Genomic DNA, 26,577 nt, shown 5'->3' with positions numbered 1-26,577 from the left:
GAAATGGCTAAATTTTTGTTCTTTTTATAGGCAATACAGTTTCTTAGCATTGTACCCTAATTTTATGGACTTGATCCATTTTAGTGTCTCTTCAAGATAAGTGTAACCTTTAGTAGCTCCTAGTGTGTGCCAGTCTTCCCACCACCTATGTTCATACTCGAGTGGTCTTAATAGTTTGGCCAAGAGCCCACCTGAGTAATGCTGTTACCCTTGGGAGAAGTGTGGTCAGCAGAATATGAAAAGCTTACAGGTGCCGATTGTAAGCTGTTCTTTCTGGTCCTTGCCATTCATTGTCTCCTGTACTAGAAAGCAGTGAGCTGACAGTTTGAGTTATTCAAATAATTTTGTAAATTGTTTTGGTCCTTTGAAGCCTGTGAAACTTACAGGTTCTGAAGTCATTTCATAAACCAAAAATCATAGACAAAATTACTTTGGAAAGTTCTTTGAGTAGGTGCTTTATTGGAAATTGATCGCAAATCTAGTAGTTTCCTCTTGCAGTAGAATAGATAGTTTTCTCAGTTGGCTTTCTTTTAAAGGTCGTGTAACTTGAAAAATAGATAATACGAGGGTATTTCAAAAAGTTCGTGGAAAATAGAATGGAAAGTTAATACTAATTTTTCCATGAACTTTTTGTAGTACCTTCAGATCAGATTCACACTAAGTGTTAAGTATAGTGAGATGCTGACTAACACTGGAGGAACTGATCCTAAGACAAACATCTGTTTTTCATGTCTTGTTCTATCTGGAGCATTTGTTCATTGAGTAATAGCGAGTTGGGTTGATGAGATTAAAATTTTTTTCTCTGGTTTGCTAAATATGTCACATTCTTTAACTTAAATATATCTCTGATGCAAGGACACCCTATTCATATTTTGAAAGGAGCCTCTCTTTTTTTTTTTTTTTTCTTTTGTGACTGGCTGGTTCAGGGGCTCCAAACCCTTGACCTTGGTGTTACCAGCACCACACTTTAACCAAGTGAGCTAACCAGCCACCCGAAAGGAGCCTTTTGAAACTTATGCCTCGTCCTATTTTTCAAGGTGTCTACTTGAGAATGCCCCTTGTTTCTACCTATCCTGAAGCTCGGTATGTCGTACAGTTGTCCTCTCTTAAGGAGCTCTAATGTAAAATAGAGACGAACCATATTTCCATATTTCCATAAGGTGGTTGTGAAGGTAAAATGCTTTGTGTCGAAGATCTTTTTTCATCCCTGGCAATTTAGTTTAATTTCTTCTCTTCACCTGAATTACTGCTGTAGCTTCCTGATATAGTTATATACTCATCTGCCTTCTACAGTAGGAACTCCTACAATATGGGGTGAGTGTGGAGCCTTTAGCAACTCCTTGTGCATGCCACACAAATTAAGTAAAATTTTGTGGGGAATATGCATATTTGGCGATTAAAGGTAATAGTACTTCACCAGATTCTTAGAAATCTTTGACACAAGTAGTGTTAAGAGCCAATATTCTGAATGGTACCTAACTGGTATGTAAATGGTTTTAAAACCTGCAAAACAATAGTACATATGAGGTAGTACAGAAGTGACAAATTAGAGATAATCTTTTAAACTTTTGTGGAGGAGGGGGAAAGACAATGTGAAGAGGATGTGAAAGAGCACTCTCAGTGGCTTCCCATTGCTTTTGTGATATTTTAACATATAATCAAGGTTCTTAAAAGATCAAACTCTAATCAACTTTTCTAGCCACGTCTGCCACTCTTAACTGTATCCTGTATCTGTGGTATGCCAAAATTCAGTACTTGTTCTTAAATCACATTTTTATAGTCTTTGTTCTTTTACACCCCTGACTTTGAATGAGTTTGTCTGCTTAGAATGCTTCTCTTATTTTTTCTGTGTTACATGCCTCCTTATCCCTCTATCAAGACCCAGCTCAAACATCACTGTTCTAAACCCAGGGAAAGTTAGTGGTAACCCTTTCAGGATTTACGAAGCATTTGAATTCCTTTATTTTAAGCATGTAGGTTGTTGAAGTATAATATTTTTTGTCTTATGCCTACTTTCTGTTAGCTCAGTCTATTTGGGGAGACATTCATATTTTATTTATCTTGGTATTTTCAGACCTAACATGTTTGGCGCCAAAACAGCCACATGAATGTCACCAGAAAGGTTCGTATGAATAAATGTTTTGGTGAAATTCTAGCTCATAGCTTAAAATTACACTTTTCATTTTTAAAGTGGATTTAAATTAACTTCTAGTTTCTGTGGTAGGTTGAAAATGAGCTAATTACTAGACGGGGAAGGCATGTGACTTCTCCTTGCTCTCCCTAATTAGATTTTTGAGATTGCTTCATTTAGATTTCTTAAGTGTTTTTTCCCCCCAGCAGACTCAAGCATTACTATTATGTTTTAGCAGGATAAAATCTACATAATTGGTAAAGGGTACCAGGTAGCACTTTTCTTAGAATAGTTCTCTTCCCACTTGATTTTTTTCTTTTTCTCATTCTTGGTATGACCCAGATCAAATAAAGGATTTATAAGAGAGGAACTGGATAGTTAATAAAGAAATAGCTGTAAGAATCAGAGCCACAGCCTCAGAGATTGAAATTGCACATCTGTTTGCCAGGTCAGCTCTTTGTTATCTCTGCTGTCCAGTATGGTCTCTTTCTTTGGCTCTGGCTTCACCATGTTAATTCCAGGGCACATGGCTGCCAAAAGGTCTGGGTCACATCTTTATACCTCCTGATTATAGAAGGGAGAGCGACCCAGCTTCGACTTGGAAAATCTCTGAGGGACAGACAACGGACTAAAGTCAGGTCAGGGCTTAGGTTACTTTTCAACCCTTTGAGCTAATCACTGAGGGTGAGGGAACAAAAATTCTGTGGTTAGCCATGTCAGAATGATTGGTTAATGGTGGCTCATCACTCAGGACTAGTATCACATTTGGAGTAAGAGAAGAGCAATTCCACGGGTAAGATGGCTTATTGAGTAGACAAAATATCTTTTACAAAGAACATCTGCAATGACGTATTATGTTTGACTTATTCTCCTCATTTTTTTCCCCTGCATAATCATGTCTTAAATTATTTCATATGTATCTCAAAAGTAAGTGCTGGTATATGATTTGATTACCATTGGGTACTACTTAAAGGGCAAAAAAGAAAAGAGAAATTAGAATAGCATTTTTATCTTTTTGCGACACCGAGGGTTGCGATCCTGTTACCGGTCAGTAAAAAAAGACAAAAAGGAAAAAAAAATTTGACATAATTTCAAATTTACAGAAAAGTTACAAGAATAGCACAAAGAATTCCTGAATACCCTTCATCTAGGTTACTCAAATGTGAATTTTTTTAATTGACTTTTATTTATTCATTTATTTATTTATTTATTTATTTCTTTTGTCTTTTTCCGTGTCCGGCAACGGATCGCAACCCTCAGTGTTGCCCCCGCACCGGACCGGGGACCGGCAACGGGATCGCAACCCTCAGCGCTGCTCCCGCGCCTCGCTCAGCCAGTGAGCGGGAACCGGTCTGCATGTGGGATCCGAACCCTCGGGCGGGAGCACTGCCGCGCTTCCCAAGCGGCGCACTTATCCAGTGTGCCACCGAGCCGGCCCAGCATTTTTATCTTTTAAAAAATACTTTTTGTTTTGATTCTTAAAATACTTAGGTCATTTTTCTGTACTTGAATTAAAGTACATTTTTAGCGTATAAATTTATTGGCCTAATTTTAGGTCTTTGACTATTACTTCAGAGGTGTCATGGTCATGGAGATTTTGGAAAATAAAGTAGGAATAATGAGAGTAACAAGAACCTAAAATTGTGGGAGTAAAGAGCTGAAATTCAGTGTTAACTAGCTGAAATGATACCTTCACTCTAAAGGAATGATAATGCTAGCATTTAAAGGCTTAGTAATTCATAAGTATCTGTGTGCAGGAAAACTGTTTCTTCTATAAGAAATACTTTCTTACATTCTTTGCAATTCAGATGTGTAACTTTTGAGTAGTATATTGCTATATCCTAGGTCAATTTTATGGTTTTCTGACCTTTAACTTATAATAAATGAAACATCATTATTTCAACATTATTATTGGAACCATCATTAAATTGGTTTTTTGTTTTTAAAAAACTCCTAAATATTTTTCTTCAAACATTTTAACAATTTTTATTTATTAGATTCAAAATGTATATTTATAAAATAGGCAATTTAGGGTAGACAAATGTAAAAAATTAGATGCATTAACTTTTTAATTTCAATAATATTTGAACTCAGATGCTTACATTTTAGATAGCTAAGCATAAAGATTTGTCACATAGGACAAAAATATAAATAAGCTAGGGTCATAATACATACATGACCTGTTCATGAGGCAGTTTTGCTTTTGTTTAGTGAACAAATGAGTTGAGAGTCTTAACTCAAAGTCTTGCCTTCAAGATTGGTGGTGTACGAATAGTTTGCTTGTTAAGTATTTAGTACATTATGTGCCAGAGTGCTTTAAGACTTATTTTCTCAAAACTTACATAAAAATAGACATTCCTGTTTTAGAGACGAGGAATAAGCCTAAGAAATGGTGGATCTGAGTTCGATTAAGAGTAAGACCACAAACTACTACAGGGGTACTTCAAAAAGTTTGTGGCAAAATGGAATCGAAAGATAGTATGAAACTTTCCGTTGACTTTTTGAAGTACACCACCACACATATTGGGTCTTTATTTCATAATGCTGTCTTTGAGATTTTGTGTTTCATATGTAAGATTTCATTTGGATCTTAATAGCATTTTTGAAAATTCCAATTTTTATCCTTGATGTTGGGAAAAGGGGCTATAGCGTGATTCAGAGGTAAGTGGTGTTCAACCTTAAAATACCTTTTTTCTTATTCTCCTTAAGCATAGGGGTTTAGATTGCACAAGTTCTTTAGCTTCTGGTTTATCTTTTTTTTGGTCACCAGTTTTGGGACATGGGAAAATTCTCTGTTCATGAGACTGTGCCTGATTCTTACCTATAGAAAAGCGTATGTATGCCTTTAGAGGGTGTTAAAGTAGATTGCCATTATAGTAAGTTTGGGCAATCATGGAATTGGCAAATAATTGCTGCACGAGACTTGATCTGGCCTATTAAAAAGTCGTTTGCTGAATAGTGGATAGTTGATTAATTTATGTTGCTCTTAAAAATGTATTTTTTAAGTACTGATTTAGCTAAGAGTTATTTAGTGTTGTTTCCGTTTATCTAGTGTGTAAGATTTTTTTGAAAGCTATAAGCACACGTAGTTTCTTTTAACAAATTGTTTAATTCTGGAATACACATTTCTGTAATTCTACTTAATCAGAATCAAAAGTATTTGGAGTGAATGTTCTCCCATTCTTGAATATGTTGAACATATGAGGTTATATTTATATAGGCAAGCATAAAGGTCTGATCTGATCTTCCAACGTGAAATTGTGAATCTTGGGTTCTCTGGCTGTTTGGTAACTTGATAAGCAGTTGTGGTGAGTTTCAGAAGTAAATTGGCAGGGTATCTCATAGTATGATGACAATTCTTAGCACTTATCTACTGTGTTGTTTTTTTGTTTTGTTTTGTTCCTAGACTGTCTGCCCCACCATAGACTTTCATGTGCTTTTCTAATTGACTCTCCACTTGGAGGTCTTAATGTATCTCTCTGTCTGCCCAGAAACTTCATCTACAAGTTGTCCATTTTACTTAATGCCAGTTTCTTGCTTTGTTTGCTCAGGCCAAAAATCTTAGCATCCTTTATTTTTCCCCACATTGAGTCAATCAACAAATTCATTGTTGAATTTTATAATTTCTTAAAATATGTTTATTGATCAACAAATTTGGTGGGGGGGTTGGTTTTTGGTGTACCTATTAAATCGCTGTATTCAAAACTTAATTTTTTAAAAACACTATTAAAGCAGGAAAAATTTGTATTGATCATCTTAACATTTTAAAAGGCAAAATAACTATTCAAAATGCATATTTATGTACTTTATAGTTTCTTAGCCCTGTCTCAGTGCTATTTTGCTGAAGTCACTGATACTCTTATTTTTATCTTACTGAAAGTAGCACTTTTCGAGGCTAATAAGGTTTAAGTTAATGCCCTCCATTGACTAGTTTGTAAAACTATAATTTTTTTAAAATGAGAAAATACCCTGTAGGAGCTAAAGATACCTTATAAGCTCAGAGCAAATCCTGTTAAATGGAGGATAGTTTCAGTTCTCTTTTCTATATTGAAATACACAACTAATTTAGCCCAGATATTTTCTCATTTGCATTCAGATCACTTTTCTTCAGCAAATACTTCTTACAAGACAAAAACCTTTCATGTAATTAGTCTTTATTCTTTTCAACGTTTTACCAAATTTGAATGTTCCAACAAAGTGTAAACCATTTCAGTTTTATTCCATGCTGGTACAGAAATACAAACTTACCCAATTAAAATAGGAACTCCATCAAAACAGCTTTCCCACAAATTAAAATATTTAAAGCACAGTTAAAACTTGTATACTGTTGGGGCTTACATCATTTAATTTGTTCAGTTCTTGAGTTTTGTAGGGGAGAATTTTAACATCTTCCAGTTTTCAAGCTGTGTTTTCAGTGATTCCAATTTGCTGAAAGCTGAATTTTTTGCCACTCCATTTGAGTACCTATTTTAAAAGTTTCTAACGGATTCTGAACAAAACTTAGAGTTTGCATTTGTTGCAAGTTATACCCCCCCCAAAAAAAAAAAATCAGTGGGATTCTTAATATTAATTTACATAGTAGTTCTTCAAACCCTGAAACTTTTTAAATTCTGAAATCCTGATGACAGCAAAAAGAATACTGGCTGGGTTTTTTTAGTATTCAGCACCAGCTTTTCACTCATTTCATAGAGCCACCTACTCAGGATATGTTTTTTTAAATTGTGAGTTTTTGACAACCATTGCATTTCTTTTGATTATGTACCACAATCAATACATGCATCTACTACACAATGATTCACTTAGGGTAGATAGCATAGTTTTATGCCCATTTTTACCTCAACATTGTGTTCCATTCAAACTTAAAATGATTTTATCTTCATTGTTAATTTTGCTTTATAATAGATTCACAGTAAAGTCAGGTGTTCCATCTTCACAGAATGGTCTTAGAAAAGTTTGGTTTGATTCCATGTAGTGAACGAAGAGAGTCAAATCATCTGTTTGAAACATCTAAAACTGATATAAAACTGGCATTAAAGTATTCAAAGTTCTTGTTCTGTTGGAGTCAACATAGTAACAGCCATTACTTATTTTTTTATGTAGTCACAAGATAACTTACAATTAAAAAGGAATTAATAGGGCCAGCCCGGTGGCACACTCGGTAGAGTGCGGTGCTTGGGAGCGCGGTGGCGCTCCCGCCGAGGGTTTGTATCCCATATAGAGACCGGTCCGCTCACTGGTTGAGCGCGGTGCAGGCGCAACACCGAGGGTTGCGATCCCATTACCGGTCATGAAAAAAGACAAAAAGGAAAAAAAAAGGAATTAATATAGGAATGCAATGTTACCAAATAATAGTTGCTACACTATGCAAGAGCATTGATTCTTTAAGGCAGGGCTGCTCAACCTCTATTTCTTGTGCATGTAAATTTCTCATGTTTACCTATAAACCTGCCAACTCTCAGTCCAGAGGTCACTACCATAACATGCCTGATTGGTACACACCAAGTAGCCAGCAGAAATAGCAGTGTCATACTTGTCATTCACACAAGGTTGGAGGAGTTGGCTGATAAGGCCTTAGTATCTAGGCATGCTTTGTTGTCATGAGCCCTGTATGCTGTCCTTTAAAAGAAGGAGGTGTTACCATTTGTATAAAAAGGACTACCAAAAAGAGAGGTTTTCTAGTCTTTGAGATTTTGTCATGTGTTAGAGAACTCTGCTCACTGCACATGCATTTTATATGTGCATTTTTGCAGCTGAGGCCAAGGCAGACCCTGCAAATTCCAGAATAATTCCAAAGTAAAGGTCTTCTAAACCCATTCTGGCTTGGTTTAATGTAATTAATACCTACCGTACCAAAATATCTGGGACAAAAGGTAAACCAGATGGCGCGCCAGGATGATAGGTGAAAACGGGAACTCTCCCAGCCAAAATAAGGATCAGTGGTTACTTTAGGAAAACCATTAAATCCATTGGAATTTCAATTCAGGCTTCTTTAAGTAAGTCTTAAGCTGTGTACTTTTAACTTTTGTTAAAAGTTAAATGATTTTTGATATATTCATTTAAAGCACGTAGTACATGGTAAAATCTCAATACTTGAGGGCTGGGAATCTTCTCATTTTTCTATCTCTAGTGTCAAGTACATGGAGGTTCAATAAATACATGGCTGGATGGATGTACAGATGTTTTCAGTCATATATGTAAGCTGCAGAATAGGGCAATTTATGCAGTGGTGTAAAGAAACTGAAAAATAACTGGTTTTCTAGAATCCTAGAGTAAAAGGGTGTGTATATATGTTTTCTGGATACAACTTGTTACTGGTTATTTCTTGTGTTCAGAATCCTACATTCTCCCATAAGGCATTTATTCTGGAATTTAAATTGAGATTTTTAATTCCTCTTCGTATTCCCTGCACTCTTGGGTGATGGGGGGTTGGCGCTGGTTAAACTAAATATTCTGCATTTTATGTCCTTGACTTTCCACTAAAAAGCAAAAGGTCAGAGTTTAAGAAAAAATATGAATGTTACCAATTTGGAAATTTATTTCCATTTAATTCCTATAGTTACAGGGAATAAATTGTTCTAGCAGACTAAAAGAAAGAAGATTAATATGAAAGAAGATTAATATGTTTAAGTTACACATATATACATGCATTGTGGTAGATTGTTGCTTTTAGCCAAATTTTTATTATATCTTTTTTATTTAGGCATTTATTATTCTGCTTTCTAGTGCTTGGTCTTTTGTAGTATATGAGTGCGTGCGTGTGTGCGTGTGCGCGCATGTCTTTTGTTCAAACTCTTAAGTCCCAAACATTACCCTTGATCATTTTCCATGTTTATACAAGAAAAGAGATAAAGTAATTCCTGGACTTAGATATATTTGATTTTGTGTCTGTGTGTGTCTGTGTTTTTTGGTGGCTGGTCGGTATGGGGATCCGAGCCTTTGACTTTGGTGTTATAACACATTTATTTTTTTGGTGGCTGGCTGGTATGGAGATCTGAACCTTTGTCCTTGGTGTTATCCAGCACTACGGTCTCCCAAGTGAGCTAACCGGCCAAGCCCCTCCTTGTCTAAATTCTTAAGTTATGAAAGCATCTGATTCTAACTATTTAGGTTTGTAAGAGATCAGCTTTTGTTCATGTAATAAAAATTTCATATAGATGTGTATATACTTTCATGAGCCCTAGTGAAGATGATTGTCTTAACATGTGTCCATTAGACAACTGTGCATATTGTATTCCAGGAACTGGACTAGGGTTACTTAAGTTTTCTATCTTAATGGAAAGTATTGTTTATGTGAGTTGTGATTGCATGCCTTTTAAAGAATGAGATAAACGTAACTGGAAGCAGTTGATTCTCCACTTGCTCATGTTTTCTTAAGTTACATGATCCATCATTTTCTGTCTTGGTGTAGGAACTTAGTGATTTGGCCCGTGACCCTCCAGCACAATGTTCTGCAGGTCCAGTTGGGGATGATAGTAAGTAACTTTCAAGTTGATTTATTCATGACTAATTTCAAAACTTGCACATTTTTAGATGATAATCAGAGGTTTTTTGTTTTTGTTTTTTCTTTTTTCTAGTGTTTCATTGGCAAGCCACAATTATGGGACCTGTAAGTATTAAAGAATTTTTTAAATTTTGCTTTTAATTGAAAATCCAGGATTGATATGGTTATAAGTGTTAATTAACTTAGTCTGTAGGTTTATTTTATTATGTAGTTATTCTGTTTTGGATATGTCATAGTTAGACTGCTTTTGAAAGAAACAGTGTAATGAATTAGTCGTTTGTTACATGTACCTCATGTGTCTTTGTGTTCAGGTTCTAGGGTATAGCATCTCTGTGACCTACCAAATATCTCTTTCCTCAATCCAGTGTTCCTTTATAATAATGTAAATCATTGTCACGGAGCTTCCTGTTATTTATAAGAAACAGACTGGTTCTGATGCTGCCATGAAGTTGTGTTACTCAAAGATCTTACCCTATTCCTGTAGCTGCCAACAATCTAGCTTAATTGAATTATTTTAATATTCTGTTCTTTATAGAACTTTAGTTTTATACAAAGTTTGAATATTTTTAGGCAGAAAGTCATATTTTGAATATAGCAAAATTCCTTTTTATCCTGGGTAGATAAGAAACTATATGCTGGATAATTGAATATTCAGAATTATGGATTCCATCCTAAGAATTTCAGAGAATTAGAGCGCACTAAAACATCCTGGGGTAAGACTGTATCTTGCACAAATATTTAACATGGTTTTTTTTTGTTTGATATTTTGTTTTTAACTTGAAAGGCATTTTAGGATTTCTATTCTAAATGTATTGTCTTACTGAAAACTTGCTGCTTTCCTCCCTTTTTGGTGGCTTTATCTTAACATAAATAGCAATAATGTAGTAGGTGAGACAATGGTCATTAAGTAGATGTTTATAATTCTAAAGGAAAAAATGCTCTCAGAGGAGTTAGTTGATGGGTTGGATCAACAAGTATTTCTTCAGCAGTTCTGATTTTAATAACTTTAATCGTTTTTCTATCAACAAATTTGAGCAGCTACTGTATGCCTGGAAATAAGGATAGAAATGAACATAATAGATTGCTGTCAGTTTTTAGGGAACTTAAAATCTGAGAAAGATCGGTAATTAAAACAGTGTTACAGTGAGATCAGATGGAAAAGAAGTGATAAGTGAATGAAGTATGGAGTAGAAGTTTATGGGAAAGGTGCGGAGACTGAATCAAACTAAGACAAATGTCAGGGGGCAGATAAGTTTAATACTTTGTAATATACTGGATTATCTAATTAAAAAAACTACAAAGCCAGGATTGTGCATTTTATCTCAAGGACCATTTTTACTGTTTTAAGTTTTATTTTGCCTTGAAAGTGCTTTCTATTGTTTAATTTGGTAACAAAACTATATTTTTAATATTCATAGTTAAGTGATGACTTTCCCAGTGTGGCACCCACAATGTTTTAAAAGTTGGCAGTCCAAGGGGTAAATTCCTCTTACTGGGCCCTTATTCCACAAGTACAATGAGTTGGTATGGAGTAACAGCTGCCTTTCATTTTTAGATGGGCTGTATCTCCTATAGGTTCTGCCAGGTCCACTTCATAATAGTCTACCTAGATTGATACTTTTCTTTCTTTCTTTCTTTCTTGGCAATAGTTCAGGGATCCAAATGCTTGACCTTGGTATTATCAACACCCAGCTCTAACCAACTGAGCTAACCAGCCAGCTGCTTACCTGGATTTTGTAAACAGTTGCTTTTTTGCGACTTCTAGAATTTTTCCCTTGTCAGTTACCAATTTTCAAAGCAAAGAAGTCAGTGAAATAAAGCTCATCTTTGATTCAGAGAGTACTTTAGGATAGTCTTATAAAATTGTCAGTACTAAGAAAGTACACAGGGGTTAGTAATCAAGACTTCTAATTGGATGATGTACAGAATAAACCAACTCTAAAACCAGTGTGATCTCCTTCCCCCACTCCCTGCTCAATTTTTGAGAATTCACAGACTTCTAATTGGATGATATACAGAATAAACCAACTCTAAAACCAGTGTGATCTCCTCCCCCCACTCCCTGCTCAATTTTTGAGAATTCACTATTTTGAACAATGTTACTCCTTTCCAAAAGGTAAGGAATATACCTATAGTAAATCAAAGTGAAGCGTGAATGAGGAGTATATGCTAGTAGCTTTCCGGAGAATAGAAGAATGAAAGTTGCTTATCTTGACAAATTTTTTAGTAGTTTACTTAATTTGCTTTTCTCAGAAAACATTTATTTTTTCATTTATTTCATAGATATTTCAGATAATGGCTGTTCTTGCTAATTTTTTTTCAACAACCTTTTGTTTTGGTTTTGGGGTTTTTTGGTGGCAGACTGGCACTTGGATCCAAACCTTTGACCTTGGTTGTTACAAGGCCATGCTCTAACCAACTGAGCTAACTGGCCAGCCCCTCAGCAACCTTTTAATGTATATTAATGAGTAGGAGTTTTTCTGCTTTTAAAAACAAATATTTGATTTTCAGTACTATTTAAATATTCCTCGATAAACAAAAGCAAAAAATAAATTTATACCGTAATTGCAGAGTTTGGCCTTGGTAGCATTATTCCCTGAAATGTATTTATTGTTTTGGCTGCTGACCAGTACAGAGATCAAATCCTGAACCTTGGTGTTACAAACACCACACTCTAACCAACTGAGCTAACAGGCCATGAGATGTATTTATCTTCAGCTAAAAAGGTTAATTTTAACTATTATTGGTTAGATAATTTCGGGAAGGAGTCAAAGGTTATAAAAATGTACCCAAGTATAGATTTTACTGTCTTCTAAGTAAGCACTTAAATTTAGATGCCGACTTTAAAGAGTTAACTATATGTTTACTGCAGAGTGCTTCAGTGAAACAGTTCATGTTCTTTTGGCTTCTGAATGCATCTTTGTGACAAAACATCAATAGTATGATACGATAAAAGCTTATTTTGTGAGTACGGTTACCCTGTGTGGCATGACCCAAAACAAAGGGCCAGTGGTAGCATAACAACTCATAAATTGCAGATTTGCTAGGAGAACCAGATGGTAGCAAAATTATTTTTGCTTTGGAGTACTTACGTCAGTTAAGTGATGACAGTGTCACAGAGCTAAAGATTCCTGACTTTCTAAGGATTGTGTAGAGTCTAGTTTGAGTTTCAGTAAAGAGTAACTCAATGAGTTGTAGTTGAGAGATGCTATTATCATTGAAGTTATGCAGCAGAAATGCTTGGTTTTAATAGCCGTGTGTGCTAGCTTATTTATGAAGATAAGATACTTTGGAAGCACTTTGAAATAATTGACAGAGCAGTTTGCTAATTAAGTAGCTTTCTAAAAATTTGTGTTTTGGGTAATATACTAAGGGTAGTTCCCAATGAGAAGTGATGGCAGTGAGAGGAAATTAACCTCTTTACCTATGGAGGTGTTATTTTATGGGTTTATAAGGGTTATTTTTTCAACCTAAAATAAGTGTATTATGTCATTTCCTACAAAGGCTACGATACAAGAAAATGTTTTTCCCTGTTTGTGTTACTGTTTAAGGAGCTTTGTGATATAGAGGAAGAGGGAAATATAAGTAAATGTTACAAATACAGTGGGCAATGTACATAAAGAGGTATAATAGAAGGGCCTCCAGGAGATTGTGCTAAAGGGAGGGCTGTATTATAAGAAAGAATATCCCAAGTAGGGAAAAAAAAATAGAAAAAGGAGGTGTGAACCTAAAGAGCGCGTTCTGGACAAGAAGTAGAAGTTGAAAATAACTGAATTGGTGGGAACTCAGATCATAATGTACCCTTTGTACTTAGATTTTGAATTTTATCTTAAGAGCTATGGAGATTTCAAGCAGGGGAGTAACTTGTATCTTAAGACCACTTCAGGGATAAATTGGAAGGGAACACCGGAGTGAAACCATTGCCATAATGATGGCAAAAGATAGTAAGAAAGTGGCAGTGAGCACGAAGGGAGAGGCTAATTCAAGAAATTTTAAAGATCCTTAAGATATGCTAACAACTCTGAGGAGATGAGAGAGGAAGAACCAACAATGAGATCCTAGTTTATGGCTTTCTATTATGGTTTACTATTGATAAACAGGAAAAAATGGGATTGAGGAGACCAGGAGTTTGAGTTTTGAACAGAGGAGATAAGATATCCAAAGTAGAAATATTCAGTAGGCATTTGAATGTAGTCCCAAGAATGAATACACTAGAGAGAGAAATTTGAGAGTTTGTAGAGTATACATGGGGCAGGAGTTAGAAGCAGAAGCAGAAAATGGATCTGTAGGAATACCAACATGTTTATGGTTGCCACAGAGAAGTGCAGGCACTGAGCAGGAGCAGCTAGGACTTATGGGAACAAAACCAAGGTAGAATGTTTCTTTTTTTTTTTTTCTTAAAAGATGACCGGTAAGGGGATCTTAACCCTTGACTTGGTGTTGTCAGCACCACGCTCAACCAGTGAGCCAACCGGCCATCCCTATATGGGATCCGAACCCGTGGCCTTGGCGTTATCAGCACCACACTCTCCCGAGTGAGCCACGGGCCAGCCCCAGAATGTTTCTTAAGAAGAGATCCAACATAAATTTTGGATTTCTTAAGATTCGAGTCAATTTGTTGATCAAAGTATTTCTTATTTGTCTATTTTGGTGTAGTTTCTGTTTGTTGCCGATTTGTAAGTAAAACGGTACCATAGAGCATAAACTTTGTATGTGAGCTAGTTCCATTGCCTCTAAATTTTATAGTTTTTACCTCTTTGATATGGTAGAATTGCAGAGTTAAATCATAAGGTTGAAATATTACACCCCTTACTTTTTTTTTTTTTTTTTTTTTGGCTTTGTTTTGTCTTTTGAGCAAATGAATTGAAATTTGGCTTCGCTTAAATCTCATCAGTGGATTGCCTTTATTCAGAAGCAGTCACACATAGCACTTTACTGTCAAAACTTGGAATTGAAGCTTAAACAGAACTTCTGGAATTGGTATAAAAACTTAACATTTGGGATTATTCTTAAATTGCTAATTGTACACAATGAAAACATATCTTCTATAGTATCTGTTTAATATAAAAGTATATGCTATTTGAAGCATCTATTCCCAGTTTGTGTAGCGGTATTATTTAACAAAGATACATTAATGTAATGAACTTCGGATCACATGTAAATCTCATGAACTCAAATCACATTCTGGTGCCCTGTTTTGATTTGTTTTTTCTATAGTTCTCAGATGCTTCTTTGCAGTCTCAGGTTTTTTAACTAAAATTTTGTAGAAAATATGAAAAAAGAGATATTTAAGAGTTGGAAGGATTCAATTTAAATAGTAACTCTTCCATTACTTATATGTTTCTTTGAATGTGATCCTTCATCAATAAATTGACCTTTCTTCTTTGAACCCCATTTGTGCTTTATTTTTTATAATATCTGTAACATTTCATTGCATTTACTTTACATGTCTCTACCAACAGAGTGTAAGTCCTGAGATAAAAAAGTTGGCCTCTGAGTCCCTTACATACCTAGTATATGGTAGGGAGTTAGATTAATTGGACTAATGTTTAGTTATTTTACAGAAGGGTGGGGTTGAAATGAGCTATATTAAAATGTCAAGCCTGTGAAAGTTGGTGTGTTTTTTTTTTGTTTGTTTTGGGTTTTTTTGCCTGACATTGAGAATGGACTAAAACATGTCTTCAGATTGGGTCTTTTCATATCCAGAAGCAATTTGGCAATTTCGTATTTTTAGCTTAATCCTTGATTATGTCAGTTTCTTTTGTTTATTGCTTTTTGATTAGTGTCGTCTTAAGTCGTCTTCAGAAGGCTTGTGTTTGAATCTTCCTTCTATTGTTTACTATTTATATGTTAGACTGTGTTACTTTTAAGTCCCATTTTATTCATCCATAAAATAGGACCAGTGATCTATATTCTGGTTAAATTAAGATAAAAAGCTCTTAGCAAGTGGTTTTTCTCAAATGTTAGTTTATATACTAGGTATAAATAACATTAGTTTATATACTAACATTGTATAATACTTATTTACTAAGAGTTCTTTATACTCAAATTATAATGAGCAAACCAGTAAAAGAGAAAGTTCCATTATAGCTTAAGCTTATTTTTTCTGTTGAAATGGAAAAACATTCTATATTGTTTTCCAATTCTAGTAATCTGTGTTTGTGCTGACTTGCTATGAAGAATTCAGTATGCTTTTGAAGAAAACATTTCGTGGTTTTAAATTAGAATTTTGAGAAGCATGTTGGGAATTCAAATACCTATTTTGTTCATTCTGTTCTGCTTTTGAAGGTAGTTGTGTGTTAACCTAGCATAGCTAATATTTTGGTTTGCCTGTGGGCAAAGTGGCCTGTTGTGTTGAGATGCAAAGCCATTTCACATAACTGGCTGTTGTTAGAAGTAATATTTCTACATGTGTAAAATGTTATTGTCAAATTATAGTCTTTTGGGGTTTTTTTATCTTGTTTTGTTTTGGCGTGGCTGGCTGATACAGGGATCAAACCCTGGAACCTTGATGTTATCAGCACCACACTCTAACCAAATGAGCTAACCAGCCAGCCCAAATTATAGTCTGATACATAATATTATATGTAGGGTTTATTGCTAGGTATACTTTTTCGTTTGTGAGAATAGGGATTTAGAACACTTGTTAATGGGTAAATTTTTTTCCAGAAATTTTCCTAATTGAAATGTATTGGTTATATGTGTTTATGGGGTACAAAATTATATTTTAATACATGCATACAATGTATAATGATGAAATTAGGGTAGTTAGCAAATTCATCATTGCAAAAATTTATCGTTTCCTTGTGATGAGAACATTTGAGCTCCTCTTTTCTAGCCATTTCAGAACATACAATAAATTATTATAGATGCCTAGCACTACTGTACACCACTAGAACTTATTTTTCCTATCTAGATATAATTTTGTGTTTATTAACCAACCTCTCACTATCCCCCTTCCCCTTCCCAGCCTCTGGTAACCACAGTTTTACTCTCTACTTCTAAAAGTTCAACACTTTTTTTTTTTAAAGCTCTCTAGGTAATTTTTCAAAAACTCTTTGACTTGTATGAAATTAGATCTAAGTAAATTAGGATTCATTAACGTATAGTACATTTTTATTGTGTTTTTTCCATTAATATGAACCAAATTTTCTTGAAATAATTTAGATTCTTTATTGTCATGTATATAGTAGGTAATTTTGGTTTGTTAGAAATGCTTAAAGTAGAAATGTTATGTAGATTATTTAGCAATAATATTTTAAATATCAGAGTTAAGCATATTTTTCTTTTCACAGAATGACAGCCCATATCAAGGCGGTGTATTCTTTTTGACAATTCATTTTCCTACAGACTACCCCTTCAAACCACCTAAGGCAAGTATTTTCTCCCAAAATCTGTTAGTATAGATTTATGCTTTATTTCAGAGGAATAGAGTATTCTCAGAAATTAGGGTTCTGCATAATTGAGGCTAAATTTGTATATATGACGAGTAAGAATAGTGAGACTGAATATATATTGAATTGAGTTACTGATATATAGATGCTGACCCTTACCCTGTTAAAAGAGCTAGACCTGGATTAGAACTTTATAAATGGAGACATGATTTGCTTTGTCTTTAATGTTGCAAGGCTCAAATATACCATGTGGGAACTTTTTGTTTTCCCTTTATTCTTACACAAATTTGGATTATTGACCCTATTTGTCTTGTAACAGTAGGCATCAAATGTTCAACTTTAGTATACATTTCCACATATTGCTTGTACAACTTACACTCTGCAGTTTAGATAGACTATAATCATTTTTGGTTTGCATACAAAACTGTAAATTTATCAAAACTTAAAGTAGCTTAGTGCACTGAGGTGTCTGGTTTATAGTTATTAAAAGCCTATATTTCTTGACTTTCAGAGCCATTAACATAAATTGAACCTATGTGAATACCTAGAAGATAATGTACATGGGACATTGACACTTCATTATAACCGTCTTTATGTTATAGGTGCAGTGTGATGGGTTCCTTTAGTCGGAACACTTTTGATATTCAAGTTTGTTTTATGTACATTGGAAGTGCAGACTCATACATACTGTGTAACTCAAACTTTAAATGAGCTGGTCTACAAATTTCGTTTATGTCCAAAAGTTCCTTGTTTATTATTAATGTGTTAAATACCATTCAGATTGCTCTTTGGTGCTCATGATAGGGTAGTACCAAAGTTAACCTTCAGAACTTTCCACCATATCAGTAATGAAATTTTTGCCCCTAAAATTTCATTTTAATTAAAAAGAGGGAGCCCTCAGGGGGATCATGATCAAAATGTAAAAACAAATTTCCGTAGTTTTTGGTACTTCTATGTGTATAAATTAGGTTTCAGTGATTTGATTTTTGTGTGTGTGTGACTTAATATTTTAAGCTTTGCTATAAGTTTTTTACTTAAGTTTAGGATGCTTGTTTTTATTTGTGTAAAACATCTAAAGGTTTTATTTATTTTAGGTTGCATTTACAACAAGAATTTATCATCCAAATATTAACAGTAATGGCAGCATTTGTCTCGATATTCTAAGATCACAGTGGTCTCCTGCTTTAACTATTTCTAAAGGTAAAATACTTTTTGTGAAACAGTATTGAGCTGCCTTGATTGTCTAATACTTAGGAGTTTCATTCTTGGATTTGCTTACCTGAATCTTTATTTGTACTATTCTAACTTTTTGGTATGAGTGGAGAAGGAATGTTATTTTTGCTCTTTTGGCAGTATTAATAAGATTCTGTGTGAAGCTAAAATTCACGTTGCATGTTGAGGGGACATTATTTGCCTAATGAGTTATCTTCATTATGTAATAGCAAATTTTATTTAGATAAGATTTTGGGGGCTGGCCTGGTGGCGCACTGGAGAGTGCGCTGCTTGGAAGCACAGCGGCGCTCCCACCGAGGGTTGTGATCCCGTTGCCGGTCCCCGGTACGGGCGCGAGGGTTGCGATCCCGTTACCGGTCAGTAAAAAAGACAAAAAAAAGGAATTAAAAAAATTTAAAAAAAAAAAAAAGATTTTTGTATTTTTCAATCCCAAACCACTTGTACATCTCATACTCAATTATTTGTTGCCTTTTAAAGAAGAATAGTGTTGTAATGTACCTAAATTTACTAGAGCTTTTACATCTTGAAATTTCCACTCTTAAGAAAATTTTGATTTTGCTTTCCTGTGTTTATTTTTAGATAAATCTTTAGTCAAGTGTTATGTAGCCATGGTAGGTTATTTCTGCCTGATAACAATTTAAAATGAAAGAATCTTAGAAAGGTCTCTAGACTGATTTGGGTCTGCTGCTTTTAGTAGGAATCCATTATGTGATGAGTTATCTGTTATCTGCATGAATTCCCCAGATGGAGATGGAGTTTTTCTCTATCACTTTCTCCTTTTTGAATGACTCTGACTTTTGTGTCACTTTCACCCCACAAGTAAAGTCATACACAAAACTACATAATGGGAAGAAAGTCTGAATTTTAGTAATTCTCAGTTTTGGGTATTGGTTTAACATTCCTTAGGTACATAGAATTGGGTTTTTAATGTTGCTAATTATGACAGTGTTTCAGATATTGAGGGTAGTGCATTTTAACTGTAAGCATTGTCTTCTGTCTCAGTACTTAAGTACAGCATTTCCCAAACTGTTTCTTGGAAAAATTAACAGTATTTTACCAAAAAGTGTTTTTTGAGATTGGTAAATGCAAAGTGAAACAGCTTTTTTAAGGCAGGACATCAAATAAAAGCTTTCATATGCTCACACAATGCATTTGAATGTCATAGAGGGACTGTATAGCATTTCTCAGACTTATTTAACTGCAGTCACTTTTGGGGGGCAGGGAGAGAAAGAAAAACAATTTGGGCAAATGCTGCCATAATTCTTTAAAGTGTTTTAAAATTTTAGACCTGTTTTTTACCCTCTTTCAATGCATTCTGATTTCTTTTCAAATTATGCTCTCATATCTGCATGCCAGATTCTAAATTTTTTAAAAATATTACTGGGTATGCACTATAATACTGAAAACTTTCTGTAAATGCAGGTTGAGTTGATGGTGTTTTGTTTTTAAAGTAGCTTGCTTTTTTGGCAGCCGTATTTTGCTAACTTATTAAACCAGGAGTCACAACTAAAGCTCCCTACCTTTTTCTGTTATGTTACTGTGTGTATTCAGATCTCCTTTATTCTGTAATTTTATATTTGCCTTCTGTATTTGTGTTTGAAATTTTATTTGCTGCTGTCAACAGATATATAGTCATGCATTGCTTAACAATGGGATATATGGTGAGAAATGCCTCTTAGGCTATTTCACTGTATGCATACATCATAGAGTACTTACACAAACCCCCTACTACACTGCTAGGCTAAATGGTATAGCCTATTGCTCCAACTACCATAATGTATGTGGTTCGTACTCATATTTAGCTTATGTGATAGTTAATGTTGTCTTTTTTTATGCTATTGCTTTCTGGGGTTTTTTTCATCCTTTGATTGTCACAACCACTTTAAGCATTTATATCTTAAAATTACTATCTTAAAATCTTGTATGGTGACTGGCATATAACTGGCACTTAAAATGAATGAGATCTATATTCCATGATGCTTGAAATCTTCTAAGTTAAACCAGTCAGGGTAATTCAGGGAGACAAAACATTTTGTGGAAACTCCCTTAATGCAGGGCAAAGAATGTATTTTTTTAAGCCATGCCTAATAGCTAAGAATAATATGGGATGGGTGTTGCCTAAATATTTTTGCTAAAGTTTTTTCTTTCCTTTTACTACCAAGAAACTTTAATTCTAATGCCACTTATACCCACTTTTAAAAAAATAAACTTACGGCATCATTTGACTTTCTTACTCCTGACTTTGGCCGTGTTTTTATAGGTAGGTAGTGCTGAATTGGATGCCAACAAATCTCTAATTTTAACACTCCTCATTTACCAGGAACTTGTCTTCTGTGAAACAAAAGCTCTAAAATATGACTCATTGAGATTAAGGTACAAACTAATAAAAATCTTATTCCCCCCTAAATCCTAAAGGAAGTCTCCCCAACTAATAAAAATCTTTTGAGGATTGAATTTTGTAATACATGTTTTTAAATACTCTTGACATTTATCCAAACTCCTGATGCTGGGTAACAGACGTTTGTTTTTGTTGCAGTTCTTTTATCCATTTGTTCATTGCTATGTGATCCAAACCCCGATGACCCCCTAGTGCCAGAGATTGCACGGATCTATAAAACAGACAGAGATAAGTAAGTATGTAATAGTTTAAGGAAATACTATAAAAAATGGTTTTACTTGATGAATTAAGCTTATGCTCTGCTGTGGTTGTGGCAATGACAAGACAACCTGATGCTTATTTCTGGTAAGTTAATAGTTAAAATGTGCAGAAAGCTAGTTATTGAAATGTCATCATTTTTTTGTTTTTTTTTTTTTTTAATTACTAGATTTTAGCTTATGTGACAGTAAATAGCCCTTGAAAAAGTTTTGTTTGTTTAACATGTTAGAAAAATTTGTCACTTGATCTCAAGTTTTAGGAAAGCAAATTTTTTTTTTACCCCAAATATATTTTTCTGAAAAATATTAATACTGTTATAAAAATTCAGTGTACATTTCTCAAATATTTGAATTGTCTTTATGTTCAACTTAACCATTATAACTTTTGTATGTCATAATTAATGCTAAGTATACTTGTTCAATTAGGTACAATAGGTTAGCAAGAGAGTGGACAGAGAAATACGCTATGTTGTAGGGTAAGAGGATCTGCACACTATGGTGCGCTTATTCATGGTACTGCCAGCACTTGTGCTGCATGCTTAAAGGCACTGTATTAACTAACAAAAGGTAACTGATGTGACAGTTTTCTGAAAACTGTACATTTAACTGCTTGCTCTGTTTAGCGTGAAAGTATACCCAGTAGTCATTATTGCTTGAAAGTATTCTTGCATGGCAAAGCAGTTATATAGCACTAGTAAGAAATAGAAATTTAAGTGGTATCTTTTTCGGATTACCATGGTGTTTAAATTTCAGCTTAAGACTTTGTACCAATACTGTATGGAATGTGGTGATTTAGTTCAAATTTTGCCAGGAGGTAGTAATGTAAGAGAAAAACACTTTTAAGCCTAAGTGTCTAAACTAAATGTTCATTACTGACTAGCATGCATATAGTGTCAGCTATACTTTGTGGCTCCCTGTATGCTAAATAAAGCCTTTGTTTTAATGTGCTGGCTTTTTGAGAGGGTATCCTTAAATGAGATAATCATGAATTGTAGAAAGAACCTCTATATTTTAAAGTTAAGAAAAGTAGTCGAACCATATTTAATTCTTGGTTTGAAATGAAGCTAGTTTATATTTTTTAAAGTTCAGACTGTGAATATAAATCTAAAAGTTCTCCCGTACCCTTTGATATATATTCATTTCTTAAGGTTATCGCTGTATTTTTGTTGGCGGTAAGTGTAAGTAGCCTATGGCATAAGGTGTAATCCAGGGAGAAGCTGATAGTATTTGTGATTATTGATATTCCTCAGTAATGATCATGCTCGTGCGTGAATTACCTGTTGATCTTTTTAAACAAAGATGTCCTGGTTGTATTCCTGGAGATTCCCATTCAGCAGGTCTCAGTACTTATTAGCCCCAGTCATCACAATTTTTAAAATAACACGTGGTTCTGATTAACACACCCAACCACTTATGCCCACCCCCTCTTGAAAATTACTACTCTATTACCCTTCTCAATGTCTTATTCTTCTGTCCCTGCCCAAGTCTCAAAGGCATTTTCCTTTCTGGTAATATCCAGGCCAAGTAACTTTTCAAAGCCTAAGATGCAGATAAGCCTTTCAGTAAATGTTTGGTTATGGTTTTGATGGAAATTTCTATAGATGTACAGGATGTGTATATCATTGTCTAACAAATGTCCATAAGGAATTGTAAAAACTTTTATTGTAAAAATTTGTCAGAACGAACACTGATTTTAGAGTTTCTAATAGAACATTAGCTTGGTGGTTGAGAGAGAAGGCTTTTGATTTTTGTTAGCCTCCCAGTCTCGGTGCCACTTTTCTTGTTTATGTAAATAATACTGTTTTCAAAGAATAAGGCTCTCATTTCCCACATTCCTTTGAGCACCATTGCTGTTTCTCCCTTGGCTTTTATTCTAATCAAAGCCGTTAGAGATTACTTCATGATGAGTATGGAGGTAAAATAGAAATCTTTTCCTTCCATTTAAAGTATTAAGAATTCTTTTACTTTAATTTTGCTTTTTAAATAACATTATCTTTATTTACAGGTACAACAGAATATCTCGGGAATGGACTCAGAAGTATGCCATGTGATGCTACCTTAAAGTCAGAATAACCTGCATTATAGCTGGAATAAACTTTAAATTACTGTTCCTTTTTGATTTTCTTATCCGGCTGCTCCCCTATCAGACCTCATCTTTTTTAATTTTATTTTTTGTTTACCTCCCTCCATTCATTCACATGCTCATCTGAGAAGACTTAAGTTCTTCCAGCTTTGGACAATAACTGCTTTTAGAAACTGTAAAGTAGTTACAAGAGAACAGTTGCCCAAGATTCAGAATTTTTTTAAAAATGGAGCATGTGTATTATGTGGCCAATGTCTTCACTCTAACTTGGTTATGAGACTAAAACCATTCCTCACTGCTCTAACATGCTGAAGAAATCATCTGAGGGGGGGAGGGAGATGGATGCTTATCACATCAAAGGAAGCAGCATTATTCTAGCAGCATCCATTCTTGTTTAATCCTTCCACTGTTAGAGATTTGAGGTTACATGATATACTTTATGCTCATAACTCATGTGGCTGGAGAATTGGTATTGAATTTATAGCATCAGCAGAACAGAAAATGTGATGTATTTTATGCATGTCAATAAAGGAATGACCTGTTCTTGTTCTACAGAGAATGGAAATTGGAAGTCAAACACCCTTTGTATTCCAAAATAGGGTCTCAAACATTTTGTAATTTTCATTTAAATTGTTAGGAGGCTTGGAGCTATTAGTTAATCTATCTTCCAATACACTGTTTAATATAGCACTGAATAAATGATGCAAGTTGTCAATGGATGAGTGATCAACTAATAGCTCTGCTAGTAATTGATTTATTTTTCTTCAATAAAGTTGCATAAACCAATGAGTTAGCTGCCTGGATTAATCAGTATGGGAAACAATCTTTTGTAAATGCAAAGCTGTTTTTGTATATACTGTTGGGATTTGCTTCATTGTTTGACATCAAATGATGATGTAAAAAGTTCAGAGAGTGAATATTTTGCCATGTTCAGTTGAAGTGCACAGTCTGTTACAGGTTGACACATTGCTTGACCTGACTTATGCAGAATTAATAAGCTATTTGGATAGTGTAGCTTTAATATGCTGCACATGATACTTGCAGCCCTGGAGTTTATAGATGGACTTGGGACCCAGCAGTGTCGAAATGTGTATACGGAGTTTAATGGAGTTTTAAAAATTTATTTTCCAGGTGCAGTCCCCCTCTCCGTCTAACTAAAATTTCTCTTCACCTTGTACACTTGACAGCTGAAAAAAACATAACATGGGAGTAATAATGGGTCAAAATTTACACAATAAAGTACTGTTTTGGTGTGGGAGTTGTCATGAGGCTGTGTTGAAGTGACTTAACTGTGGGATATTGAGTATCCATTGAAATGGATTTGTTCAGCCATTTACATTAATGAGCATTTAAATGCAACAGATATCATTTCAGGTGACTTAACATGAATGAATAAAAGTCAATGCTATTGGATTATTTTGTTTGACAAGTGCTATCTGTGCCACTAATTTAACTTTTGTAGTAACAAGGGCATTACCATTCCTCACCTTTCCTAATTCTGAACCTGTAGGTTTTTTTCCCTAGTTTGAGTTGTCCGTTTTATTTCTTAAAGTCCTGTATTCCATTTCTAGCACATCTGTGACTTCTCTGGTTTCACAATTTTGCACCGCTTAATTTATGTGCAGTCTTACTCCTTGTCTGCACAGATATGGAAAGCTAGAAATAAATGTTAAAACTTAATTTTTATAAACATTTTAATATGTAGTTTGGACATGATTTATTGACTTAAGGTTCTTCTCTAAACTGGAAGTGGAAAGCATGCCTTCCAAAGATGTTCTGGCTTTGTTAATATTTTTTTTTTTTTTTGTCTTTTGTCTTTTGTCTTTTTCCGTGTCTGGCAACGGATCGCAACCCTCAGTGTTGCCCCTGTACCGGACCGGGGACCGGCAATGGGATTGAAACCCTCGGCGTTGCCCCTGGGCCTCGCTCAGCCAGTGAGCGGGAACCGGTCTGCATGTGGGATCCGAACCCTCGGGCGGGAGAGCCGCCACGCTTACCAAGCTGCGCACTTATCCAGTGCGCCACCGGGCCGGCCCAGGCTTTGTTAATTTTTTAATAAGTGTTTTCTTGGGAAGTATCAATCCAGTACAGTTTTTCCAATGAGTGAATTTTTTCATTTTATCTTTTGCTTAAAGTATAACAACTTCTTCAAGGTAGATGTGATACTGTTAAAACTTTTTTGTATTCAAATTATGAATGAGAAGTTAAAAACATACTGCCCCACAAGGTAAGAAATACTGCCCTTTGACTCTATTTTCAAAATAATAAGTCTATACTCTCAAGATAATAGCTTTAGTAGACATATTTCCTCAAAGCCAAACATGAATAAAACACACTTTCAATAATACACAGTAGATCCTTATTTGGCTTTCAAATTGACATTTTTAGCCTTACACAACCTTTAGGTATTCAGAGAACATAATTAAACCATTGGTTGTCATAATTAGTAATGTGTCCAGTTCTCTTTATGACTTGATGCTTTAGACGTTTCATATGTCACTTTTAAGGGAATAAGCCATAGAGGCTTCTCCAGGTATAACTAATATCAAATACCTGGAAGACCAACATTTTTGAATGTATTGACACTGGACTTGAGGTCAGCTACAATGAAATGAAACTTTCAAAAGAATCCAAAAATCTGAATTTGCCCTCTTCCCCCACCCTGCTCAGTAATTTGAGTAGTGCCATGCGTAGTACTGAAGTGAATATATGCAGATTAAGAACTGTTTTTTTGTCTTGTTGTATTTTCTATATCTTTTATTGCGTAAATTTTAAATTAAGGTTCTCTTTACCTGTAAGAAGTGGAGTCCAGTTGGCCTGTTAATGGTAAATTTAAGTGACTTTTTCTTGGGAAAGTTTGCAATGTGATAATCAGATTTTTTTTCTTTAAATGCATTAAAATGAAATGTTTTCTTTCTTGTGTGGGTGTACTCACATTTTAAAAGTATGAACCACAGTTAACTAGTGGTCTCAGGGTTAGTGAAACACTCACTTTTTTTTTTCAATGACTTAGTTGAAGTATACATAAGATACTAGTCATACTGTTAGTGATGGGGGGTGACTCAAATTAGCCATGTTTTGTCTCGGCATAACAAAACTGTTAAATGATTGTTCTGTTTTATGAGGAAGCCAGTGCAAGTCACTAAATATTGTCTAACAGTGACATTTACTTAAGACTTGTAATAGCTGAAGTTAATTGAGCTTAAAGGAATTGTTACCATTAAAGTCTGTGTTTAAAGACACTTTGGTCTTACTTGGTAATTCCAGCTGACATGAAGTCCATATTTGAACTTAGTACTGTATGTGAGCTTGATTTTGAACTTAAAAGGTAGTTACAAAAGAAACTATGGTCTATGAAGAATTAGGATGATGGTACTCAATATGTGACTGAGACCAATAATAGCATTATTTGGGAAATTCTCTTAAAGTACAAGTTATCAGGCCCCGCCCCAGTAGTATTGGATTAAACTAGGGTGGAGCCCAGTAGCCTGTATTTAAAAAGCCCTCCAAGTGATTCTGATGCATGCTAAATATTGAGAACCATTTTGGGAAGTCTTTCTGAGTTCCTTTGTAACAGACT

At 34.7% G+C, this 26,577-nt stretch overlaps 1 protein-coding gene across 6 annotated transcripts in view; it reads left to right on the top strand.

The window, feature by feature from the left end:
* Positions 1–24,413, top strand: part of UBE2D3 (ubiquitin-conjugating enzyme E2D 3) — a 33,541-nt gene extending 9,128 nt beyond the window's left edge. For 5 of the 6 annotated variants that reach the window (XM_008580869.1, XM_008580858.1, XM_008580852.1 and 2 more), the window contains 6 exons: positions 9,540–9,603; positions 9,706–9,737; positions 16,928–17,005; positions 18,121–18,226; positions 20,796–20,889; positions 22,920–24,413. In XM_008580869.1, the coding sequence (XP_008579091.1) occupies positions 9,540–9,603; positions 9,706–9,737; positions 16,928–17,005; positions 18,121–18,226; positions 20,796–20,889; positions 22,920–22,965 (420 nt within the window). In that variant the 3' untranslated portion in view covers positions 22,966–24,413. Of the gene's footprint in view, positions 1–2,074; positions 2,123–9,539; positions 9,604–9,705; positions 9,738–16,927; positions 17,006–18,120; positions 18,227–20,795; positions 20,890–22,919 lie in introns of all 6 variants that reach the window. The other variant, XM_008580874.1, reaches the window with a different exon arrangement.
* Positions 24,414–26,577: the final 2,164 nt, after the last annotated feature.

Source organism: Galeopterus variegatus, unplaced genomic scaffold, assembly GCF_000696425.1.
Source record: "Galeopterus variegatus unplaced genomic scaffold, G_variegatus-3.0.2 Scaffold88, whole genome shotgun sequence".
Classification (NCBI taxonomy): domain Eukaryota; kingdom Metazoa; phylum Chordata; class Mammalia; order Dermoptera; family Cynocephalidae; genus Galeopterus; species Galeopterus variegatus.
This window is presented reverse-complemented; position numbering and strand designations above follow the sequence as displayed.